Source organism: Lates calcarifer, linkage group LG23 (genome assembly GCF_001640805.2).
Source record: "Lates calcarifer isolate ASB-BC8 linkage group LG23, TLL_Latcal_v3, whole genome shotgun sequence".
Lineage (NCBI taxonomy): Eukaryota > Metazoa > Chordata > Actinopteri > Centropomidae > Lates > Lates calcarifer.
In genome coordinates, this window is record NC_066855.1 from 9,852,244 (window position 1) to 9,873,971 (window position 21,728).

Genomic DNA, 21,728 nt, shown 5'->3' on the forward strand with positions numbered 1-21,728 from the left:
TGAGTTCTGTCTAGCCAACAGTTGCTGTATGTATTTAGAATCCTAAATATTTTCTATTTATGGTAATTTTATCTTTCCTTTGCAGCTGCCTTGGCTAAATTTCCCCTTGGGGGATCAATGAAGTTCATTTTAATCTTCATAGAAACCTTCTTATATACTCAAGATAGTTTTATTCTGCAGAACAGTGATGAAGAAATCTCAATAATACCCATTTGTAAGTCCTGTATGACTTACCTCACCGGAGTCATTGCAAACCTGAAAGGGCGGAAACTCAAATATATTGAATGTGACGTAAATGAGGCATAAATAAAGAATTGTACTCGGCTTGTATGCTGCTGTGCTTCATTTTCAGCCTCAAACCTCATGGCCATTGCTGTAATTCAGAACAGTGAAGTGGATCTTCGGCATTTGCAGCCTATGGATATGATGTAAAGTGCGCAGTGGGAAATAACGAATATAGACCGTGATACTGCCTCTGTGAGAACATGGAAAATCTCACAAGTGCTCTAATGATTCACAGCATTGCAGTTTTTTCGACATACACAATATTAACGCTCTATCACCAAACCTTTACCCATAATCTCTTGCTCATTTTGTGCTGTCATTCCAAGACACTTGGAGAAACTCTTTTCTTCTAAACCAGAGAATAATGAAGAGAAAATGATTTCAGGGGAGTTCTCTCTCCTTTCTGTTGCACCTCCTAACCTCATTAATTCCAGTGGACCTCCCGCCAACACACACACACACACACACACACACACACTTGAAGATCAACTACCAAAAGACATCTGGTAAATATCTGAAGCAAAAAATAATGAGCTATACTTAATTAGCATGGCTGTTATTAGGGTTGGGGTATGGGGGATTGCTAACCAGGTGCATGATTAAATCCACTCTGAATAAGGGACATGCTACAGGTGTCTGTTGCCATGGGGATAGAGTGGGGACCTCAGATGACATTTGTCCTATCATTGACATATTTTATGTTAGATGTGATTTGACCATCTTTGGTATTTATATTCATTATTTAATATACAGTATGTTATCATAAACAATTTGCAAACACAATCACAGACTTTCTTCAGATCATGTAGTGAGAATGGATCAAGATGAACAAAGCCCTTAATTAACACTGTTATCTTAGTCTTTATTTTGTCACAATTGTATGTCAAATATATATACGTCTATATGACATATATTATATGACATATATAATTTCATTTCTTTACATTAGAGAAACAACATAGAGATGACACACTATTTTGGTTTCTAAGTAGAAGCTCCTTTTAAATAGTGGCATTTTTTTCAATACACTGTTTAAGTCAAGCTCCCACTCAAGTCACGGTTTTGTTTTCCTTATTGAGTCACATTTATTCACAATGTGTGTTTATTTGTCTCTTTTTCTTTATAATTTGATGTCTTTTGTTGTGTCAATGTTTTTCCCTCTGCAGTTCAATCTGTTCGAGTTCCTTCAAAATTGATGGCCATCTGTTATTGGTCCTTGTGGCCACACAGATGGTTCCACCTGCTAACCATCCTGTGCCACCAGAAAAGGTATACAGTTATTGGAAACAGTGTCTTTGAAGCTTTACAGAGTTAATCCAATCAGCTTGTGGAGGGCTTGGCGTAAGCGTTTCCAGTTCCTCTGCAGCTGGGTCCTTTGGTGGCCAAGGAGCAGTTTGCGCCTCCGTACACGAGGGATGTCTGACCTTGGCACTGTCCCTGGGCCTCTCTTTGGCCTACTGCCTTCAAACCTCTGGTCCCACTGCCTGTGTGCAGAGCTCTAGCGGGATATTGGACACTTTTCCATTCTGACTCCTGCACAACCCCGGTCTCGAGAGTGTTTGTGCCACCGCGGTGGATCTCGCTGTGAGACCCGGACATTTTCATGGAGCTGGAGAGGCTTTTCTGTTTTAATTCCTGTGCGAGTTCCACTGTAATTTCAATAGAGCAGGGTGTTTGCGCAGTGCTGGGATTCTTCTCCGAGCTCAGTGGGGCAATGGCGGCGGTGGCAGGAGGGTTAACACTGCTGGGCATAACACCAGGCGCCAGCACTACAGTCTCACATGGAGGAGAGGGAGAATTGCTAATGGGCACCGCTGCTTTTCCAGCCAGCGCAGGGTGCCATTTGAGGAGCCCCGCTCGGTTCCGCTCGCCCATGTCCATGTGGCCCGCTTCGAGGTCACTCGCTTGGAGTGAAGGGATGATGGGCACAGAGCGGGTGCGCAGGGAGGGTGGAAGGAAGGTTGTTCCCTTATCCAGGCGTGTGCAGGGGACCTCGGTCCATCCTTTTCTGGCTGTGAAGTGAGAGAGCGAGGTCCTGCTGAGGAGGGCACCGACCCTTCCACTGGCAGAATCACACCTTTAGGCAGAAGAAAGAATAGAAATGGCAAGGTGAGAATGAGAGAGCAAGTGATTTGTATTGTGACCTTTTCGTCCTGGACACTCATATCCTAAGAGGAATAAAAGCGAGTGAGTAATATAGAATATGGAGATAAAGCTGACATTCTCTTGTGCTTTTCACCATTTCACTTCAATTCCAATCATCTCACACCAAAAAAGATTATTATTTAGGTATTGTTCTTTCATAATCTTTGTGTAATTATTTATAATCCTCAGCATGAGCAGCCTGTATTGTTGCTGAATGAATGTTTAACTAAAAAATCCCTTCTCTCATGATTGCCTTATCAGAGATTTAAGGCTTTAGCAACACAGCTGCTTGATTCCTGACCCTGGCCTGGGTGAGCATGTGGAGGAAAAAAATATATATATTGCCTCCTTGGACTGCTTTACATGTGTTCTAATTTTAGTGTCTGGCATGAGACTTATTACACAGTCTCGTGGAAGACGTCTCATCTCACAGGGTTATAATGTGACATTCTGGGGTGAATGTGGGTTTATTTGTGGGTGTGAGAATCCCAGCATGTACGGCTGCATGATAATGCATCCTGCAATCATGTATTTCAAAGGCGTGAAAGTATTATGAAACACTGCCGACAAGCTCGAAAAAGCATCATGCTCAGTATGAAAATGATACAGCAGAGCAGGGAACTTACACAACGTTGAGTGGGTAAGTTTGTATATACGTTGGATGTGCACAAGAGTTAATATTGTTGCTGAGGACTCAATTCACATTTTGAATCACCCTGGCACAGCCTTAGGAGACAGCCAGTGTTATTGTCAGCTTTCAGAAACTGTTTGTAGCATAACCAGGTTTAAATAATTGAATTACTTTCCCACTCCTCCCTTGGTATTAGAAGTGCGTATGTGAGCTGGAGGTAAATCCAGCAGATCAAAAACATATCTAAAAATAACTCCCATAGCAAATTTGCCTTCAATTCTGTCCTTATCTACGATGGGTAAATATATGTTTTGACACTGGATAATTAAACTGACAATACTCTGCAGGGATTAGTTGTCACAAAACGGAAAACATAGAAGGGTATTTTTGTGTTTTCTTTTTCTTTCTCTTTTTTTTTAACACTTCCTATCACACTACACCCTGTGCCTCCATCTTTCCATCGCCACGCTCTCATCATCTCCGCACAATCTTCCTTCTTTCCTCACTTTCCGTCTCGCTTTCTCTCACTCTCCTTTCCGCCTCCCATTTCTCATTTCCAGAGACGAGAGGGTGTATCCATGGCAACAAGGAGAGGTGGGACTGGAGGAGGAAGAGGATGAAGGGGAGGAGGAGGAGAGGAGGATGAGGAAGAGGTGGTGTGTGCATGTGTGTTTTTTTTTTGTGGGGGGGGGTCAGGGGGGCTAAGCTTGGTAGTGGCTTGGTAGTCGAGAAATAGGTCATTCCTCCTTAAGGCCAGTGGAAACTGAACTTGACTGACGGATCTGCGAAGGAATCATCAATGGCTAATAAGATCTAAACTGTTTGCAGTCTTATCCCCAAGAAGATGTGGAGCCCTCTCATTTCTGCTCCTCTCTTTAACACTTAAAAAAGCTGTGTTAGATTTAATTGCCTATAGCTTACAGATTTTGCCTTTGTGATTTTAAAAAAGAATTCTCATTAGTTTCTTTATTAGTTTGATTGTTTGTTTGTTATTCTGCACGTGCGCTTGTGCACACATGTGCCTGTGTGTGTGTTAAGATGGAAACTGTTATGGTCCTGGAGGATCTCTCTGCACAACCATTTGAAAGAACTGCTGAGCTCCGTGGAGCTTTGTTTAAAAATGTAAATTATGGAAATAGGTCACATAAAGAGTTTGGCAGCATGCAGTGTATCTTACAAGTCACTGTAATACTCAATCAGGTTGGCATGCTAATAGGAACATTGCTAGGCACTTTTAAGTGTGTGGAATGCACGAGGGACACTGCTGCTTTAATGACAGACGTTTCTGATAACAGTGCCATCGCTCAAGTTGCACACACTGACAGCAAATTAGGCTGTTTCTGAGTCATATGCTAAATAGGACTGCCTTAGTCAGGCTTAAAGATGCTCTCTTCTGCATCTGTAAATAAAACCTAAAATAATTCAATGTTTTCAATGTTACTTATTTAAGGGGAAATGCCAGTGGAGCTGCTTGACATTATGCATTATTCCAATGAGGAAAACAAGCACCTCAATGAAGACTTGAAGATAAATATTTTCCAGCTTTGGTAGCTGTTATACAACAATCAGGCTTATTTATAATCTACAAACCTTTGAGAAAAGTTTAAATGATGTGAAATGATGCCAAACTTTGTCTCTACCTCAATAATCTCTTCCCTCCGTGAAGACAACAGGAAAAAAATCCCCATATTTGATAACAAACGTGACAGAGAGGATTTCTCACTAGGCCACCTTTTCTGAACCCTTGCCAGAAGAGGATCATCAGACTGTACTTTAAAAATGTAAGTTATTTTAAGCCCCCAGATAGCCAACTGGCGAGAGGTGGCTCTGCCAGAAGTCCCTCCTGCTTTTAATGCCTCCTGAAACAGTGCCAGTAGCTGTGCTTCACTTGTGATAGCCATGAAAATAGGGCAACCTGGTGTCCTCAGTCGACATCAGGATGAGAGTGAGGAATAAATTCAAGATGTGCGAATGCCTGAAATTAATCCTTTGCAATTTGTAGTCTTGTTCTAGAGGGCTGCAGTCACCCAGTATGGCTTCACACTCAGCTTGTAAATGACAGAAAATTTAATTATTTCTTTGATATGTGGACCATGAAGCTTTCACATAATGCTCGAGCATTAGCCAAATCAAACCATTCTGGAAATCTTGAAATTCATGCAAACTGGTGTATCATCTGGTAATTAGCTTTGGCGCAGTTGTTGTATTTTTAACCATGATAAAACCAAGGCAGATAAAAACATATTTTCATTCACAGCAGCAGCCCGGTGGCAAGTGTAGGGCGGATTACACACAGACTCATATCTTGGACTTCCCCAGCACCATGATACTGATGAGCGGTTGGGATCAAGTGCGTTCTCCAAATTAATTGTGACAGTCCCAGTTGAAGGAGGGCACAGCAGATCTCATTTATTTCCCTGGATCAGATTTCATAAGCTAGTTCACGGATTTGAACTGAGAGCATTTCAGTCATAAACTCATTTCTTCCCAAAATTATCCGTCTGCCACTCCAACTTAACCTCAGTTAGTCCGGGCGTCTGCATCACTGAACTGGCTATTTGACCTCAGTGTGGAGAGAAGCGAGGAGATCTTCCTCTTTGAGAATCAAACCAAAACATGACAAAACTAACAGAAAAAGGTTTCACCTTCTTATGGACTCCACGTCTGTTGATTCATCCTCCTGCAAGTGTTTGTACACATGTCCAGCCACTCGGGATCCATCAATGAGATTTGTCGATATTTTGTGTTTCCCTCTGGAAACAGGTGGGGTCCTGAAATAATTAGTCTCCCTCCGTTGTTGGGCAGGACTAAGTGAAAGCGAACTACTCCTGTGAATCAGAGGGGTAAACAAACAAAGGGGATAAATATCACTGATTTAACACACTATTCCATAAAAGCCACATCAATTGAAATTTGAAAATAGCACTCACTAATTTATTTATCGTATCAAATTGATCTCATCTTCTGCGTTTATTGATGTAAAATGGACTGGAACGGACTGACCTTTCTGTTTGATGTTTGAATGGAAAAAAAACATCATACTCTACATTAGTTGACTCTTTGCATAAATCAACTTGAGATTGAAGTCTGAGCAATACAATCCACATAAACATTAAATAATTTGTCTTGGCTCAATCAAAGAGAGGAGAGGAGGTTACTCTGGAGCAACACTAGCAACTCTGAGGTCGTACTTAGGCAATTACATAGGCTTTCTCTCCTGATGATAATGTTGTGATAAAGGCAGGGATCACCAAAGTCTGTTTTTTTGGTACCCATCCATCTCAGGGTACTAATTCACAGAGTCCTATTGGAGGAAATTCACAGATAGCTCCCTGAATAAATTAAAACTTTGACATGCTGGTGGTGCTTCAGGAAAAGTGAAATGACCACTAAACTCGTTATGATTTACACTGTAAGGACCTTGATTGACTGACATTGCCACTCACAGTTCAACAAAGCTTGCATGGCTAAAAGTGCATGTACCTATGGAACATATGTAAAACACTACATGCTAAAATGTCTCTTTTTGTTAAAATATAGGACTATCTATGGATTCAATTACATGTACTATACAAATGCATGTTTCGTACACCCACGTCAAAATGACCTAGAGTGTATTGACTGCTGTTAGCTGATCAAAGCAGCAGTCTTTAGAAACTGTGCTTTCTGCCTGGCCACTCTCCTTTTAAATTGTTCTTTGGGCAGTAGGTGGTCGATTTCAAAGCCGATCCCTGCACGCTGGCAGCAATAAAGCAATGACACCAAATGTGAATCAAAGTTATACTGCACTGTATTGCGAGCTGATGTGTGAGTATATCATGCAAGAACAAACAGCTCCCACAGCACATATGAAATACACACCAAAATTATTTTCAGTTTATTTGAATATATTTTTGAGACTGAGGCTCCCCTGTTGATCACCTGCATCTGTTTCCTCTGTGAGCTATAGGTCACTTGATTGTGTTATTTAAACTGAGCCACAAAAACAACTTATGACATATTATTACTGCTGGGTGAAAAATGTGTTTGTATTGAAGCACCGAACACAAATCAGTGACAAAACATTCTCCCAGCTTGATTTTGGCTCTCGGCTTTTTATGTATAAAGTGGTGGACTGTTTGATTCTTCTGTCTGTTTAAATAATAATCAAGATGTCAAAACTTTAAGATTTTCTAGCTTGTCCTTCAGCTGAACTCCCTTATTCATTCAAATTCATGCGGTAAACTACACAGTCCAGTAGACATCTGGTTATTAATTGATAGTGTGTGCAAAAATATTCAGCTATAATAATTTCCAAATGTCTGTGGCTGTGGAACAATAAGCATGGTTAATGTTGGCTCTAGTCTTTGCCAGCATTAGCTTTTGTATTGACTGATGTTGTAAAAAGTTGATATGAATAAAGCTGAATCATGTCAGTTTTGTTGCCTATTAGCATGCTGATTTTTTTTTTAATTAGGATTAACTGAGAGCTGGAAAAAATTAAAAAAATATGTTTCTATGGACAAAATCACCAGGCTATTGTAATTACTGAATGTTAAATGTTAAAGGTCTAACACTCAAAAGGCAGCTGCTTATCTCTACAATTCGCCAAAAATGCACAGCCTCCTGATGTTAAATGGGTAAGCCATGGCTGGGAGAATAATCCAGCACATGTTTTAATCAGTTCCTCTCTTTTAATGCCATTATTGGATATAGAGAGACAGAAAAGACTGGGAGACTGAGGGGGATGATATGTGACACTAAGGCACATGAATGGTAAACACCCTTCTCCACAGAACCAACAGGATACACCCACATAACAATTCTAATGTTCACAATGTTGCATGTGAAAAACTCATGCTCAGACTTGACTTGAGCATATTGATTAGCCCTACAATACTACAGTTTCCTCATAATCCAATTATGACAAGGGAATGTTGGTGATTGATCAAATTTTCACAACAGCACAAATGAAAAAAATGATTGATCACTGGTGGTGTGATGATTATACATTGACTTGGAAGGTTTTATTTCCACTTGGTTTTGCTGGCAAAGCATCTGGGAAATATGTCTGAGAACATGCAGAGCAGAGTGAGCTGCGCTGGTCAGTTTATTCAGAATGTATCAAAACCAGAAATTATTGGTTTTAAGAGACTGATTTGCCTTTATAATAAGTATTATGCAACATAGAGTAGGTGTGGTCTGAAGGCATAAATTCATTGATACAATATTTTTAGCCAAGCTAGCCATGTGGCTCCACAGGTAGCAATGAAATATCTCAAAAACTATTGGATGGATGCCATGGCAATTTCGTGGTCCCCAGATGATAGGTCCTACTGACTTTGACGATGCCCTGACTTCTCCTCTAATGGCACCATGACATTGACAGGTTTGGTTTTCACTGTAAATATCTTGACAACTGTTGGATGGATTGCCATGATATCTGGTTCATGTTCACCTTGAGATAATTCATATTAACTTAGCTCCATCATCAGGCCAAATGATACAAATACCTTAAAAAATTACATTACCATCAACCTGTACTTTGTGTTTAGTGCTAATTAGCAAAAGTTAGCATGCTAACACGTTATACTAAGATGGTGAATACTGTATAGTAAAGATTATACTTGCTACATATTAGCATTGCATTTAGCTCAAAGCAGTGTTGTGCCTTACTAAAGCCTCACAGACCTGTTTGTGTGGCTGTAGACTGTTACTCTGTTGGTTAAAGAGTAGGCTATATAGCTATCTCTCTTATTACGCCCATATTTTCAGTGATTTATGTGATGTCGACGCTGTCCTGAAAAATTCCAGTTCAACATTTATAGTCTGCATTCAAGCAGGTGAATCAATCTGCACATGCTCACACTTTACCCAGTGATAAAGCCTGTGATGCAAAGGTAACCTTTTGCAGCAATATTGATGGGCCATATTGACATGGTTTTATGGAGCATTTCTCCTGATAGCTCACAATGTGGTCTAGTTTTGCAGGTCAATAGCTGAAAGCATCTCAACATCATCCATCACAGTCTAGTTTTCCCCTGCCTCCTCCTACTTTAAGAACAAGCTGAACAGATGATTGACTGTCAGCTGCCCTCTGTGAGGCACCTGCATGACACTGTGGAGAATAAAAAGCCAGGACAAGTTGGCACCATCTCCGCAACCACACATGACAACCTTTTGGAAAAACTTTCCTCTGTCGCACAGCGCCGGTCCATTAAAGCAGAGAACAACTGCCACCTCAGTGGGGTTTTCACTGAAGTTGTCATCATAGTCAACCAGACATCTTAAAAACTCCCTCTGTCTGTGTCAACACAACTTCTGAGTTCCCCATTATCTCCCCAAGCATAGCTACCTCTAATCACCGTATATGCTGTACTGTATATTCTTGCTACGTAACGCTGAAAGTTCGTCTAATATACATAGCGACATAATTTAAATGACTATGTGAAACCTTATGCACAATCTGTTCTCTTTCAGTTACAACACCTTTATCCAGAGTTGCTTTCAGTGCTGCTCAACACCACCAGATTAGGTGAAATGTTTCAGGTGCATTTTTAGTGATTTGCCAACAAAGAGTGTGGAAGGCGCTGAAGGGAAATAAACGTTTGTGAAATTAGTTTTTGCATGTTGTGTGGCTGAATGTCATTAACTGTCAAAGTATGCCTGCACCCATATCATCAAAGCAAATGAAACCTTTCTGTAAACATCCCAGACAGAGCCACTGTAGCACACTCTATGCCCACATCCCTGTGTTCTTCTGAGGATTTGAAATGGCAGCATTTGATACTGACTGCTGTGATCACAAAGCACAACCGCGCCTGAGATCCCTTGTAGCAAAATGTTGTTAATTTTGTTGAATCTTCTGTCATTTGAAGGATGGCATGAAAAGAATTTGGTTGAATCAATGTTTAACTCTGTGCATTAAAATATGACTCTCCTCTGAGGATGTCTCCTCTCCCCTGTATGCTCTTCCCCTATCAGTGTGCAAGTAGTCATTTCAGAATCTGCCTGAGTACACAGTTAATCACTTTGTACAATTTACTGGACATGCCATGTAAATAAAGACATCTACTTTGCCAACTATTTTGAGAGACTTTAATTTTCATTTTCTAAAACTAGCTAAACCAATAATCCTCAAATAAAACGCCTGAATCTGACTAAGGATATGTACACAGGCAAAGCTTATGGTGTTGGCAGTGTACCCACAATATATATTATCATAGCTGCTCCAACTTACAATCACCATAAATCTTTTTAACAATTTTACAAATGATCTGTTTATTATTTGGAGGTCTATATTTTCTAACATATTGCAGGATGATTAAATTTCTCACTTGGCTGCCTCTTATATCTGGATATAGGCTGACTGAGTGAAAAATACTGCATGAAACAGGGCTGGAAATAAGAGGATGTCACATTTTCACCTGAAGCGTTTCCCTTTAGACAGCGCTCTGCTGAGAATAGGTGGGGCCACCACTGATGTGCCTGGTGCCACGCTGTTGCCCTTAACAGACGAGCCATGAGAAGTGCAGCTCTGCAAAAAATAAAGACAAGTAAGTGGTAAGACATGGTAATTGTGGCCTCAGGATGTGTCTTCATTATTATCCTCACAACGTGTAAAAGATCCAGAAATTTCTTTATCACAGTTTAGCTTGGATTCAGTTGTTGTTATGATCAAAATCAAAAACAAGACACTGAGGTGTGAGTGATTATGAAAGTCAACACGGGAAATATGCTCAGGGTATAATGTATAATGCCTGTGATACTGTATATGGCTTAGCAGCAAGTCCCTACTCAGGTTTGAGTCCCCAGTCAGGTTGTGGATGTTCTCTCACTAATGTAACCCCCTTAGTCTGGCAGAGTGTCTTTAATTACACTTTACATTTTAAACTGCAGATTAGGAGGTGACGCTTTGTGAATAAACTCCACACTGGCCCTCACAGCACTCCCGCTGCACTCAAGAATTAATCCCACACAAGATTACATTAATGGTTTCCTAAAGTATTTCCCCTTCAATTCTTTCCCTTTATTCTTATCGAAATTAACGCCATTATCTTACAACAGACCCCAGACAGAGCTCTAGCACAGCGACCACGAATGCCCCAAGAACCCCCCTGTGAAACACTAAGTCGTGAGATAATTCTGTTATTCCAGTTACAGTACTTCCTGCGCTGCCCTTTCTCTCTGCTTGATTGTACATCATTAAAGCAATTGCATGTGACTTTGAGCTGGTTCAGGGTTCTCATGCCTGATAAGCCTCTTTTTCTCCCTTACACCCTTGACTCCCAGAGGGAGCTGTTACTGCTGTTCACTAGTTGTGCAAGAAAATAGGATCATTTTGGCTACCCTCTCATATACCCTGCGGGTGGAAAACACCACACTTTCTGGAACAATTGCTGTGGCAAACTTTCCTGGAGGATGATATCTGTGTCAGGGAATAAAATAGATAGTTTGTGGCAGACAATGGCAGACCTGCATGGCGTAACCTATTTCACTTGTTCCCTCCTATCTCACCTTTGCCTTGTTTTTATGCCACTTATGAATGTCTTGGATAAACACAAAGTAAAAGCAGATTTATTTCAAGGGGAGGCAATGGGAAAATACAGGAGCCTGGAAGAATAACAGAGGAATCTATCAATCTGTTGACTATTTGCTACATAAATAAGGAGTAAACAAACCTATGCATTCAGAGCAGCATTAATCCTCCTTTGATTACCATCAAATCACAGGTCCTGAACTGTGCATAATGGAATATTTGACCATTCTTCAACAAGGACAGTCCTTGGGCCAGCAGCACAAAACACCACCAGATTTAGTAGTTTGCTGCTAAAACGGAACAATGTGTCAACTCTCCGAGCCAGGACGTGACAACTACTGATAGCAAACACAATTTTGGCTCTACCTGATATCAAAATGTTATCGGCTGTTTTAGAATTATGCACTGGCATGCACATTAGTACAGAGTTTGTAACTGACAACGTTATTAATTTTCAGCCTGTGCTGGCCTGTCGTTTTATTAATCACTGCAATACCTACAAAGCCTTTCATATCATCCCCACTGCTGTCACCAAACAAGTGGCTAACATTCCTCTGCCATTGGTTAATTCTCTACTTACACTGTGCCATCAGTTTTTTCCCCCTATGATAAAAAACACAGCTTCAAGAGACTTAAAGCACTTTCATGCACATGAACTTCAGTCTGTTAGACATATTTCAACACTTTCCCTTAATCTGAAAATACTTGAAAAGGAGCGTAGGCAGGCATTTCACTGATTACCTGTCCAATGTCTATTTATTTAAAGCAAGGCTGTACACTTGCTGAAGCAAATGGTAATTATTGGACAATGGTAAATGCTGCAACACTGAGTAACAGTAACACACAAAGAGAAGAGCCACAAAGTCAGCAAACTAACTCAGTAATGTCAGTTAAACAAAAATATCTATTAACATTGGCTATAATAAGTTAGTGGTCATACCAGACCAAGTAAGGCTGTAGCTGTAGAAACCCTTGGTGCATTGAATTTAGGAAAAGTGTGCTTATGCTTGTGAGTTTCCCTTTATATTTGTAAAAAAAAATTGGATTTGCTGTTTCCTCTTTCAATAGTTACATAGTGTCACTTTAAACCCTTTCAGTTGATGTTTCAGATATTTCGATTCAATAAAATGCACTCAAACATGACCTTCTGCTTTTTGCTCCTGATGCTATTTCTCTGTATCTCTGACAAAACACTTTGAAAATTACTTTGGTATTCAAAAACTGGTGCAGTATTGACTTGTAGAAAGCAGACACTGTGTCTTATGACCTCACAGTTTTATAAGAATTGACTTTGGTGTAACAGAACACAGCCTTGTGGCACATTACAGGGTTTTTTGGTACACCATGCTCTGGTCTGTGGTCCTATTCCTTCTCTATCCCAATGCAGTATTCATATGGTATGTTCAGCCATTGCCTTTGGATCATTCCTGAGGGTGACTCAGTTTCTTCTTAGAGTAAGGCTAGAATAGTTAGTTACCACCACTCCAGCTTCCAGCTTATGGGAATTGAGTTTTTGTGTCTTGTCTTCCTGGCCTGTGTGTCCCTATTCCTTCATGTTGGTGCATGTCTGTTTCAGCGGAGAACGTCTCATGGGTGCATACCCCATCCTTTTTTATTTGAAACACAGTTTTATTGCCACAGAGGTGTTGATTCTAATCTCAGAGGAGCTTGAAGGTGTTTAACTATGCAATTACATTTCCATCTCTCTTTTGATTTCCTTTCCCTTAAAAGCACTTTGAAAAAGTCAGGACTGTTTATGGGTATGTGCATTTATAGTTAATTGCAGGAGTGTGTGCAATTCACATGGCTGTTCAAACTCCAACATTACAGATGGGGGGAGCATATGCACGGGAACGTTTCCAGATGTTCAAATACGTATAGGTATTTGAAATCACAGATGTAACAGACAGATATACTGTATCTACAAATGGTGCATGTGCCAGAACTGATGCAGAGAGAAATCTGAGTTCAGTGCAGTAAAATACGTAGTATAGAGACAGAGCAGGTGCCCAGGTGCCTATTTTAAAAGGATGCCATGGGTTTAGTAATCTCTTAGCTGGCTTAGACTTGGAGCATTGCAGCAGAAATCACTGTGTAACAATGCCGTCAGCATATACTGTGTAAGTCTTTGCATAACTACTCCACACACCTTGAGGGAAAATGTCTTGGGAGTTCAGGCAGTTGACATACTGTATTTTTTTGGGGAGGTTAAAGACACTGCAGCAGTGCATCAGTTTATCACAGAGATGGTACGTGAGACACTGACCAAAATTGACTTCGGTTTCATCCTCCCCTCTGCACCTGCCTCAACAGAGCTTTTGTTTCCAGCTCATTGCACTCATCCTCCACCTTACTGCCTCAGACGCACACAGTAGAAACCACAGTGTTCTGATGCTGAGTAGTCATGCAGCATGCACCAAGCGTTTTGAGCCTCCTTAAGAACACTCTGCTCTGTTCTTTCTTCCAGAGTATTTCCATTCTCAGTCAGTTTAACTTTAAAGAAAGCCCAGAGAACTTGTCAGGCTGCACCACCCACAGCACATGTCCTCGCCCTAGATGGTTGCAAGCTGAGGGAGTGGGTGGAGAGAAGCAGTGGTCTGGGGTCGCTGTGTCAAATCTGTGGAAAAATAGGTTTCACTTGTTAATCTTCCTTTGGTCTGTTCAGCTCATGCCCCCTCCTGGGTGCTTATAGCCAGTGATCTTTCACATCCCACCTTAAGCTTCCCTCACACTGTTCTATTATAGCCTGTGTTTCTGTGTTGTTGTGTTATTACTGACTTTTATATTTGTCTTTGCTTTGCTCCTAGCTTCCTCCCTATGTCCAGCTCTGAAAGCATTTTGTGCCTAGATCTAAGGCTTCTCTACATGCTGAGCCCTCATGCATTCCTGTCACTACATCCTCACAGTCATAGTGTTAATATAATGGCCTGCTATTATGCTACGGGACAATAGGTCTGCACCTGACTGAAATACATGAAACCGGGCTCTAATGTGCTGAGAATGGTTTGGTGTTAGTGGAACTTTTTTGACCATACAGTTGCAAGGTTTCTCAACAGAGGGTTATGAATATGTCTATGCAGTAGTGAAATCATATGCTGTGCTCTGGCTTATCTGAAATTTGTTTTTGTTTAATTTTTTCATTTCACTTAAACACAGCTACTTAACGGCTACAACACTGACATCAAATGTTGTACCACGTCTTAGTTGTCAACTGCTCAGAGGCATAATTTAAAATGACACCCTCAAAAAGCTTTCAGATTGTGCCAACTGCAGTTCTGTGGGTGGGGCTAGCTTGAGGGGTGTTTGTTTCAGTGAGTGACACTAGACACTGTTGCATTATTAAAGAGCCTCAGCTCAGGCTACATTTGGCAAACACAGAAATGACAGAACAAGGCTGAACCTGAATGAGGAATTTCAGACGACAACAAATACAACCGTGTCTAAAACAAAGGTGTTGGTTATTAAGTAGACATACCGGCCCAGAAGATAAATTTTCATGTCATCTGAGGCGCAGCTTGTTGGTAATCAGCAAAGTATACTCACTACCTACCTTTACACATTCAAATCTAAGTGAGAGGCATGCAAATTGCAAAACAACTGAAAGATTTATTTGTGTTCTTGTGATTTGCGAGGGTTAATGACACCTAGAAATTCCCATCTCTTTAAAGAGCAGGTGCACATTAGCGCAGGTATGTGATAGGAAAGAAGTAATGGGTATAACTTCCTCGAAACAACAAAAGAAAGCTGCACACTGAACAAATTTAAAAAACAAAAAATAACACCTTATTAAGAGGGAAAAAAGTGCATGGGTGAATAATAAATGAACACAATTTGTAACCATTTTCCAACACCAAACAAAGAGGGTGCATTCAGGGAATGTGCTAATGCGCTATGGCGATTGCACTCTTTTGATGAGACCTTTACAAGTGTGCATTAGGCTGCAATTACCTTGGGAGTCAGCAGAGACATCAGCCTCATCAGTGCCATCTACATCCTCTGGGTCACTTCTCTCTCCTGCCATTTCTTTTCACTTAACCAGGAGCTTATCTTTGTGATTTGTTATTATGAAAAATGGTGGCCCAAATTTGATTTTTCTGCTGTGGCTTATAATGTTTTTCTTTAAAATGTCTTGGTGTTGCGTTTCTTTGTGAATCAATAATTTGATCACATAACTTTGAGGGCAGTCTCATTTGTGAAATCAAATTTTTTTTCAATGCAGTGAGAGAAAGCACCTTGCAAAATATGTTCTTGGCATTCTCAGTGGGAAAATACCACTAGAAAAGCGCCATTTAACATTATTTGTCTACTACACAGTATTGTTGCTGTGCTTGCGTGGTGAATTCGAGATCTCTGACACACCACAGATTAGAATTTCCAATCTGCAGTTTGTCACAAGAATCTGTCATTGTGAACATGACAAGTAGATTTTTCCTGTATAACACACGAGGCACTTATTTTAAACTATAATTCCCCGCAGCCTCTCAGCTCGTGTCAGATATGAGTATGAACAAAAGGCTTCAGTCAGTAGAGAGATCATTAAGACATATATCATACATCATCCTGTCAGGCACTCTGATAAACTCTGTTTTCTTTGTTTTTTTGCAGAAATACATATGACACATATATAATATATGTGTATATATTAAGATGAAAATGATGATAATAACGATTAAGATATGACTAGAAATATATTAGTGTTACGTAAAGGTTTACCTTTTGGAGCTGAAGGCTGTATTGAAGCCTGGGAGTAGATTTGGACATGAGACCAGAGGCGTTGACACTGCAGTCCCTCAGGCTGCGACTATCAGAGAAATGAGCCTGGAGTTTTTCCCTGTGTCTCCTGTGGAAGAAAAGCATGTGCAGAGAGAAAGATAGATTGCAAATATTATGACTAAAATAAAGAGCTGATCTAGAACATGAGGTTTCTTGACAAAGACAACCATGGTGGTATGTTTTCACTGCTGAGGTCAGGGTGTTTACTGCCCTCCCTCTACAGGTAACACACTCCTACGTCTTTAGTCCAGTTATTGATTTCTGATTTGGCCAGCTCTCTATACACACATGTACCAGCTTGCTAGGTGATCATATTTATTGACCTGTTCCCTTTTACTCACACACTCACACTACTGTTTGTGTGTAAAAACAAGCACATACGTCACACACTGTACATAAGTCATGAGACAAGTTCTGCCAATAAATGTTCACATTCAGCTATTCAGGGAAGAATTTCACTTCAGAAGTATTCATTATAGACGGGCATGTGTGTTAGAAATGTGACCAGAGAACATATATACAATCTCATTACTTTCTCATTACTTCTTTATAAAACTCTTTGACAGTTAAAGACTTTTACGCTGTGAGCATATGAGCACTTTGAAAAGGATATGTGACAAAATGAGCACCAGTCAATTTGCAACTCACGTGTAGGCATTTTTTGTTCCCAGAGCTGTAACTGAAGGTTTGGTGGTAGTGAAAAGCGCTCAAAAAGGCTACAAAAATAGCATTAGGAGAGAGGATGTCTTGCATAAGTTTAAATTTAATCAAGGCAATGTACCATGAAATGTCCATTTCATGCCTTTGTGATAATATTCTGGCAAAAGAAAGTAAGAATGACAAAGATTATGCAGAAATATCACCAGAGACACAAGAGTTTGGAGTCTTATTTTTCATAACTGAAAAGGCAGCAGAAAAATATCTGGTTGGTATCATGTTTTAATGTATGGATAAACATGTCACATTCGTGATGCTGGGTACACTGGGCTTTTATTTACTTTTTCATCTGGTGACTTAAGCAGACTTTCCAGTGTTCCTGTACCACAAATAGCTTCATTTTCTTCACTTACCCAATATAATTGCCTCCAGTCTTTTCCCATAACCATAAAAAAAGCACTTAGGAACAAACAAGGTGTGTGAAAGAAAAGTGAAATGTCATCTTTTAGCAATGCTAAACATACAATTTGAGAATGTTCCTTCATTTTGGATTAAACTTTGATTGGATTAAAAATTAATTGATGCTTAAGACTTCTGGATTAAATGTTAATTCACCGTTAAATGTTCATTTTTAAATACTAGGTTGCTAAACTCTCTCTGCAGCCAAGGCCTGTTACATGTTGCTTGAGTAAAGGAAATGGCAAGAAGTTGAAATTTAGGAAGCAAAACTGCGACTAACTGTCCTAAAATAATCAACCAAATTACAAACTACTTAAAAGAGACAGTCTGTAATAGTGAAAGCAGTAAAATGTTCATTGGCTGTGTCTGTTTTAATTCAGCTGTGCTCAGTTATTATATGTAAGATTACTACATCATATATAGTATAATGAAGTATGGTCCTTAATACTTAATGAAGTTCATTTCATATTCCGGCCTATGATAATCAGCGACTGATGGTGGATATTTGGCGAGCATCAGCACTATTGTGATATGTGGCCCCACTTCCACGTCCCTCTTAATTACTAACCTTTATAACCACATATAATTAACTTGGCTTTGATTTTCATTTCTTTGGGTCTCTAAAAATGCTGAAGTACCTCTCTTATCTCTAACTCCTCCGTGTCATCTTCAAACAAAAGCAAGTGCTTCTTCTCACTGAAGCACTGATACAAGTAGAAATTTAGGCCTTTGCTGAAGAGCAGAATGAACCTCAGTATTAGCAAGATACGCTATTTCAGCTGCAATGTCAAACAACATTTGGGGGAAAGAGATTCAATTTAACAAGGTTTCTGGGTTTGGATAATTTCCGGTACATTAACTCAGAGCCCGGACTCTCTGGTCATGCTGACCGATAGGAAACAGCACTGTTTAGAGCGCTACAGTGCTGAAAATAACCCTCACTTTTGTTTATCAAGCCCAATTCAATCAGCACAACCTACATTAACTCCCCCATTTACACTCTGCCATTACTTCTCTTTGTCTACTTTCCTTTTCTTTCGTCTTTCCTGCAGTGAGTAACTGATTTTGGCGGGGGTGCTTTTATGCTGCTTGCTACCCTCTTATCCGGTTTCTGACATGTACCCACACACTTAGGGTCTAATGTTTTTGAACTTGCTCTTGCTCTTGCCTCATCTGTGTATTTTGTTTTGCATGAAGCATTTTGTGACACACCTGCTTGCTAAAACCACTTTCCAAATAAATCTTACATGAGTATCTGTCCCAAATGTATCCTACACAATTTAGATTTGATGTCCTGCTAAAACATCCTCTAGCTGACTCACACTTAGAATTTCATTGGGCTCCATGCCATGATAGTAAAGTGCTCTTTCTGCACAGCCAGGGGCATACTCGACTAATGTGGTATTGGCTGGCATCACTCACTTGTTGCGGCGGTAGAGAGCCATACATGCCACTCCAAGAAGACAGATCCCCGAGGCAATGCTGAAGATGGACAGCACCTGCCTCTGGTAGGTGTCACCACTCTCTGCGGAGGAGAGAATACAGTACAGGCCGTTGAATTGCTACTGTGACACAAAGGATACGGGCTGTGGATGTGACTGAGCAAGGAGGAAGAGATGTATCATGAATTAACATACCGAACACACACAGATGGCGGGTGGACGTACACACGCACACAGCCACACGCACAGAACATCCACCCACAATCTGCATTAGCATAAAGCGACCAATGCTGCTGTCAGTAAATGTCAGTGTTTGAGCATGGGATAGGGACATGGCAGACACAGGCAGGGCTCAGTGACATGTGCTAACTGAAGTGTGATAATCATTTCGTTCAGACAAACCCAGCAGGCAACACTGATAGACTGTCTCTGCACAGCGTGGGGCCACGCCAAGTGTGTGTGCGTGCAAGTTCTTTATGTGTGTAAGCATTCGGAGACTGATGGCGACAGGGAATTAGCAGCAAATGAATGCTCCCGGAGCTTCTTGTCAGACCCCTGCACGTCAGCGACAGAGGCTTAAGGTCACAAGCAGCTGGGACAAGTAGCACTTGATCCCAGTAGATATCTGTCTGACTGAGCAGCTGGATTGAGGACCTTCACTACTTACTTTAGTGCATGGTGTAGGGGGTGAAGGCGGTGCATGCACTGGCTTATCAAAAAACTCTCACAGCAGTTCATCTATTGGTCAAAATGGGCACAATAAAACTGTCCATCTAAAACCTACTACTTGGTATGTACAGTAACTAATCCACTGACATCTTCTGTCAGCAGTTGGAAAGACTTCTCTGTCCCACTGTCACTCCTGACCTTGAACACAACCTCCTGTGACAACGCTCAGTCACTCAAAAACAATAAATCCCCCTGCGTCTGATCTCAGCACCTTGACAACTGCAGGGGAAAGTGCAGAAAACATCACTGTAACCTGTTCATGACCTTTGAGGGCTTGTCTGTGGCTTTTGATGCTGTCAACAGAGAACTGTCCTGGGAGGTCTTCTTCATCCGTGCTTGTCTGCCCAGGTTTATCAACTTCCCCCAACTCTTGTTTTAAGGGCACAGTGACTGTAGGCGAGCTTCCTGTGTTCAAAGCTTACACTGGAGTGCAACTAAGCAGTCTGTTTGCACCATGTATTCTTTTTTTTTTTTCCACTTTCTTCCTCTGCATTACATCAGTACTGCATCAACACATTTAAGGGGTAGTATGGTGTAACAGTTCAAACTGGAGGGAAACCTTTTTAATATTAGAATGCCACTGGCAAAAGATAAAGATAACATCTGAACACATCCTGGAGTTACAATATGTGGATTATATACTATATATATATATATTACACACACAGTGTGGTCCAAACTGCCTACTCAGCTCCTAGGATGGGTTTGAATTAAAATAGAGCCAGTCCAAAGAAATGCTGCAGGGGTGGCCAGATGTGAGCCGCACAAATACAACTTTGAATATAAAATATAAGTCAACTTCATACTATAAAAATATTGGAAATTAATTCATAAGTCACCTCTACAAATACTTAAAGTTACATTAACTTGAATTAGGATAAATTAAGGTTAAGTAGCACTCAAACAAATGCAGCCTATAAACATTTTTACTGTGATTTTGTGCACTATATATATCTCTATGTATATATGCTAACATATACAGTGACATATACAATATAATAAGACAAAATGACTGCTAATATCAGAGATCTATCTGTTTGGCTTTCTATCTGTGCATGGTAGAATGTATCATATATGTGACACTACAAGTTCTTGACTCGCAGACTCTTGACCCATCCTGCAATTTGTCAGGAGCGCAGCAGTGACTGTCTTCAAGCTGCGATTCACAAATGAACAACAGAAGTTGCCCCTGTTCTTTGTTCACAAGTAATATGTCACTCGTATACAGTATCTGCGCCCCTGTAAACCCTCCAGCCTTTATCATTAGTGAAATGACCTCTTGATGGTCTCATGTTTGAAGTATATGGGAAATGCCCTCCCTGCTGCCATATCATCAGTGCTCATGTGGAGCACCACCTGAGACAAGCCTCTGCCTTTTTTTGGGCAGATGAAATGGGCTTTTCCAAAATCTGAACATAAAAACAGCTGTCTACAAAGCTTGGCTGAATGGCTGCAAGGAAAAACCAACATGCAGTCTGTACATAAAACCATTACAAGCTTTTCATGCCTGATGCCTACAAGGCATTCATGAAATTAGATGGCAAGGGCATGTTGGGAGAGAGAATAAACTGCCTCAGCTATACTGGCTAAGGCATGTCAAACTGACACGAGGACAAGACAATCCCATATGGCCAGCTATGCTACAGCAACCACTCTACACATGACTGAAAAAAACCTGCTATAATGAAGACCATGCTAAAGTATCCATGACAAAATGGGGTATTCAGCCTGAAATACATCAGAGCAAACTAGTGAGACACACAGAGCTGCAGCTGCTGGGCTAAAGAATGCAAGAATATCAAAAGACAAGATCATATTTAGAGCACTCAATCCCACTTCAAACAGAGCTTTGCTGTATTCTGACTGACTGTCTCAAACTGCGACTATCACACACTGGACTTATATAACAACTATCAAAAGATTCATTGCTAAAGCAGGAGAGGAAGTCATAATGGAACACAATGAATAAGTGAACTTCCACAGTGCTTACCTCAGAGCCAAAAAAATCTTTGCCTCTGTCTGTCATCTGTCCAGCTATCAATCGATCAATCCTGTTCTCATTTTCTCTAATGCATCCGCCCACCTGCAG

At 40.6% G+C, this 21,728-nt stretch overlaps 1 protein-coding gene across 1 annotated transcript in view; it reads right to left on the minus strand.

Annotated features, from left to right (window-relative positions):
- Positions 1-1,126: 1,126 nt before the first annotated feature.
- nrg3b (neuregulin 3b) overlaps positions 1,127-21,728 on the minus strand; it is a 174,210-nt gene continuing 153,608 nt past the window's right edge. The window contains exons 5-9 of the mRNA XM_018698763.2: positions 18,891-18,993; positions 16,293-16,419; positions 10,468-10,577; positions 5,707-5,889; positions 1,127-2,362 (exon numbers count right to left, since the gene is read on the minus strand). Of these exons, the coding sequence (XP_018554279.1) occupies positions 1,606-2,362; positions 5,707-5,889; positions 10,468-10,577; positions 16,293-16,419; positions 18,891-18,993 (1,280 nt within the window). The 3' untranslated portion in view covers positions 1,127-1,605. The remainder of the gene's footprint in view (positions 2,363-5,706; positions 5,890-10,467; positions 10,578-16,292; positions 16,420-18,890; positions 18,994-21,728) is intronic.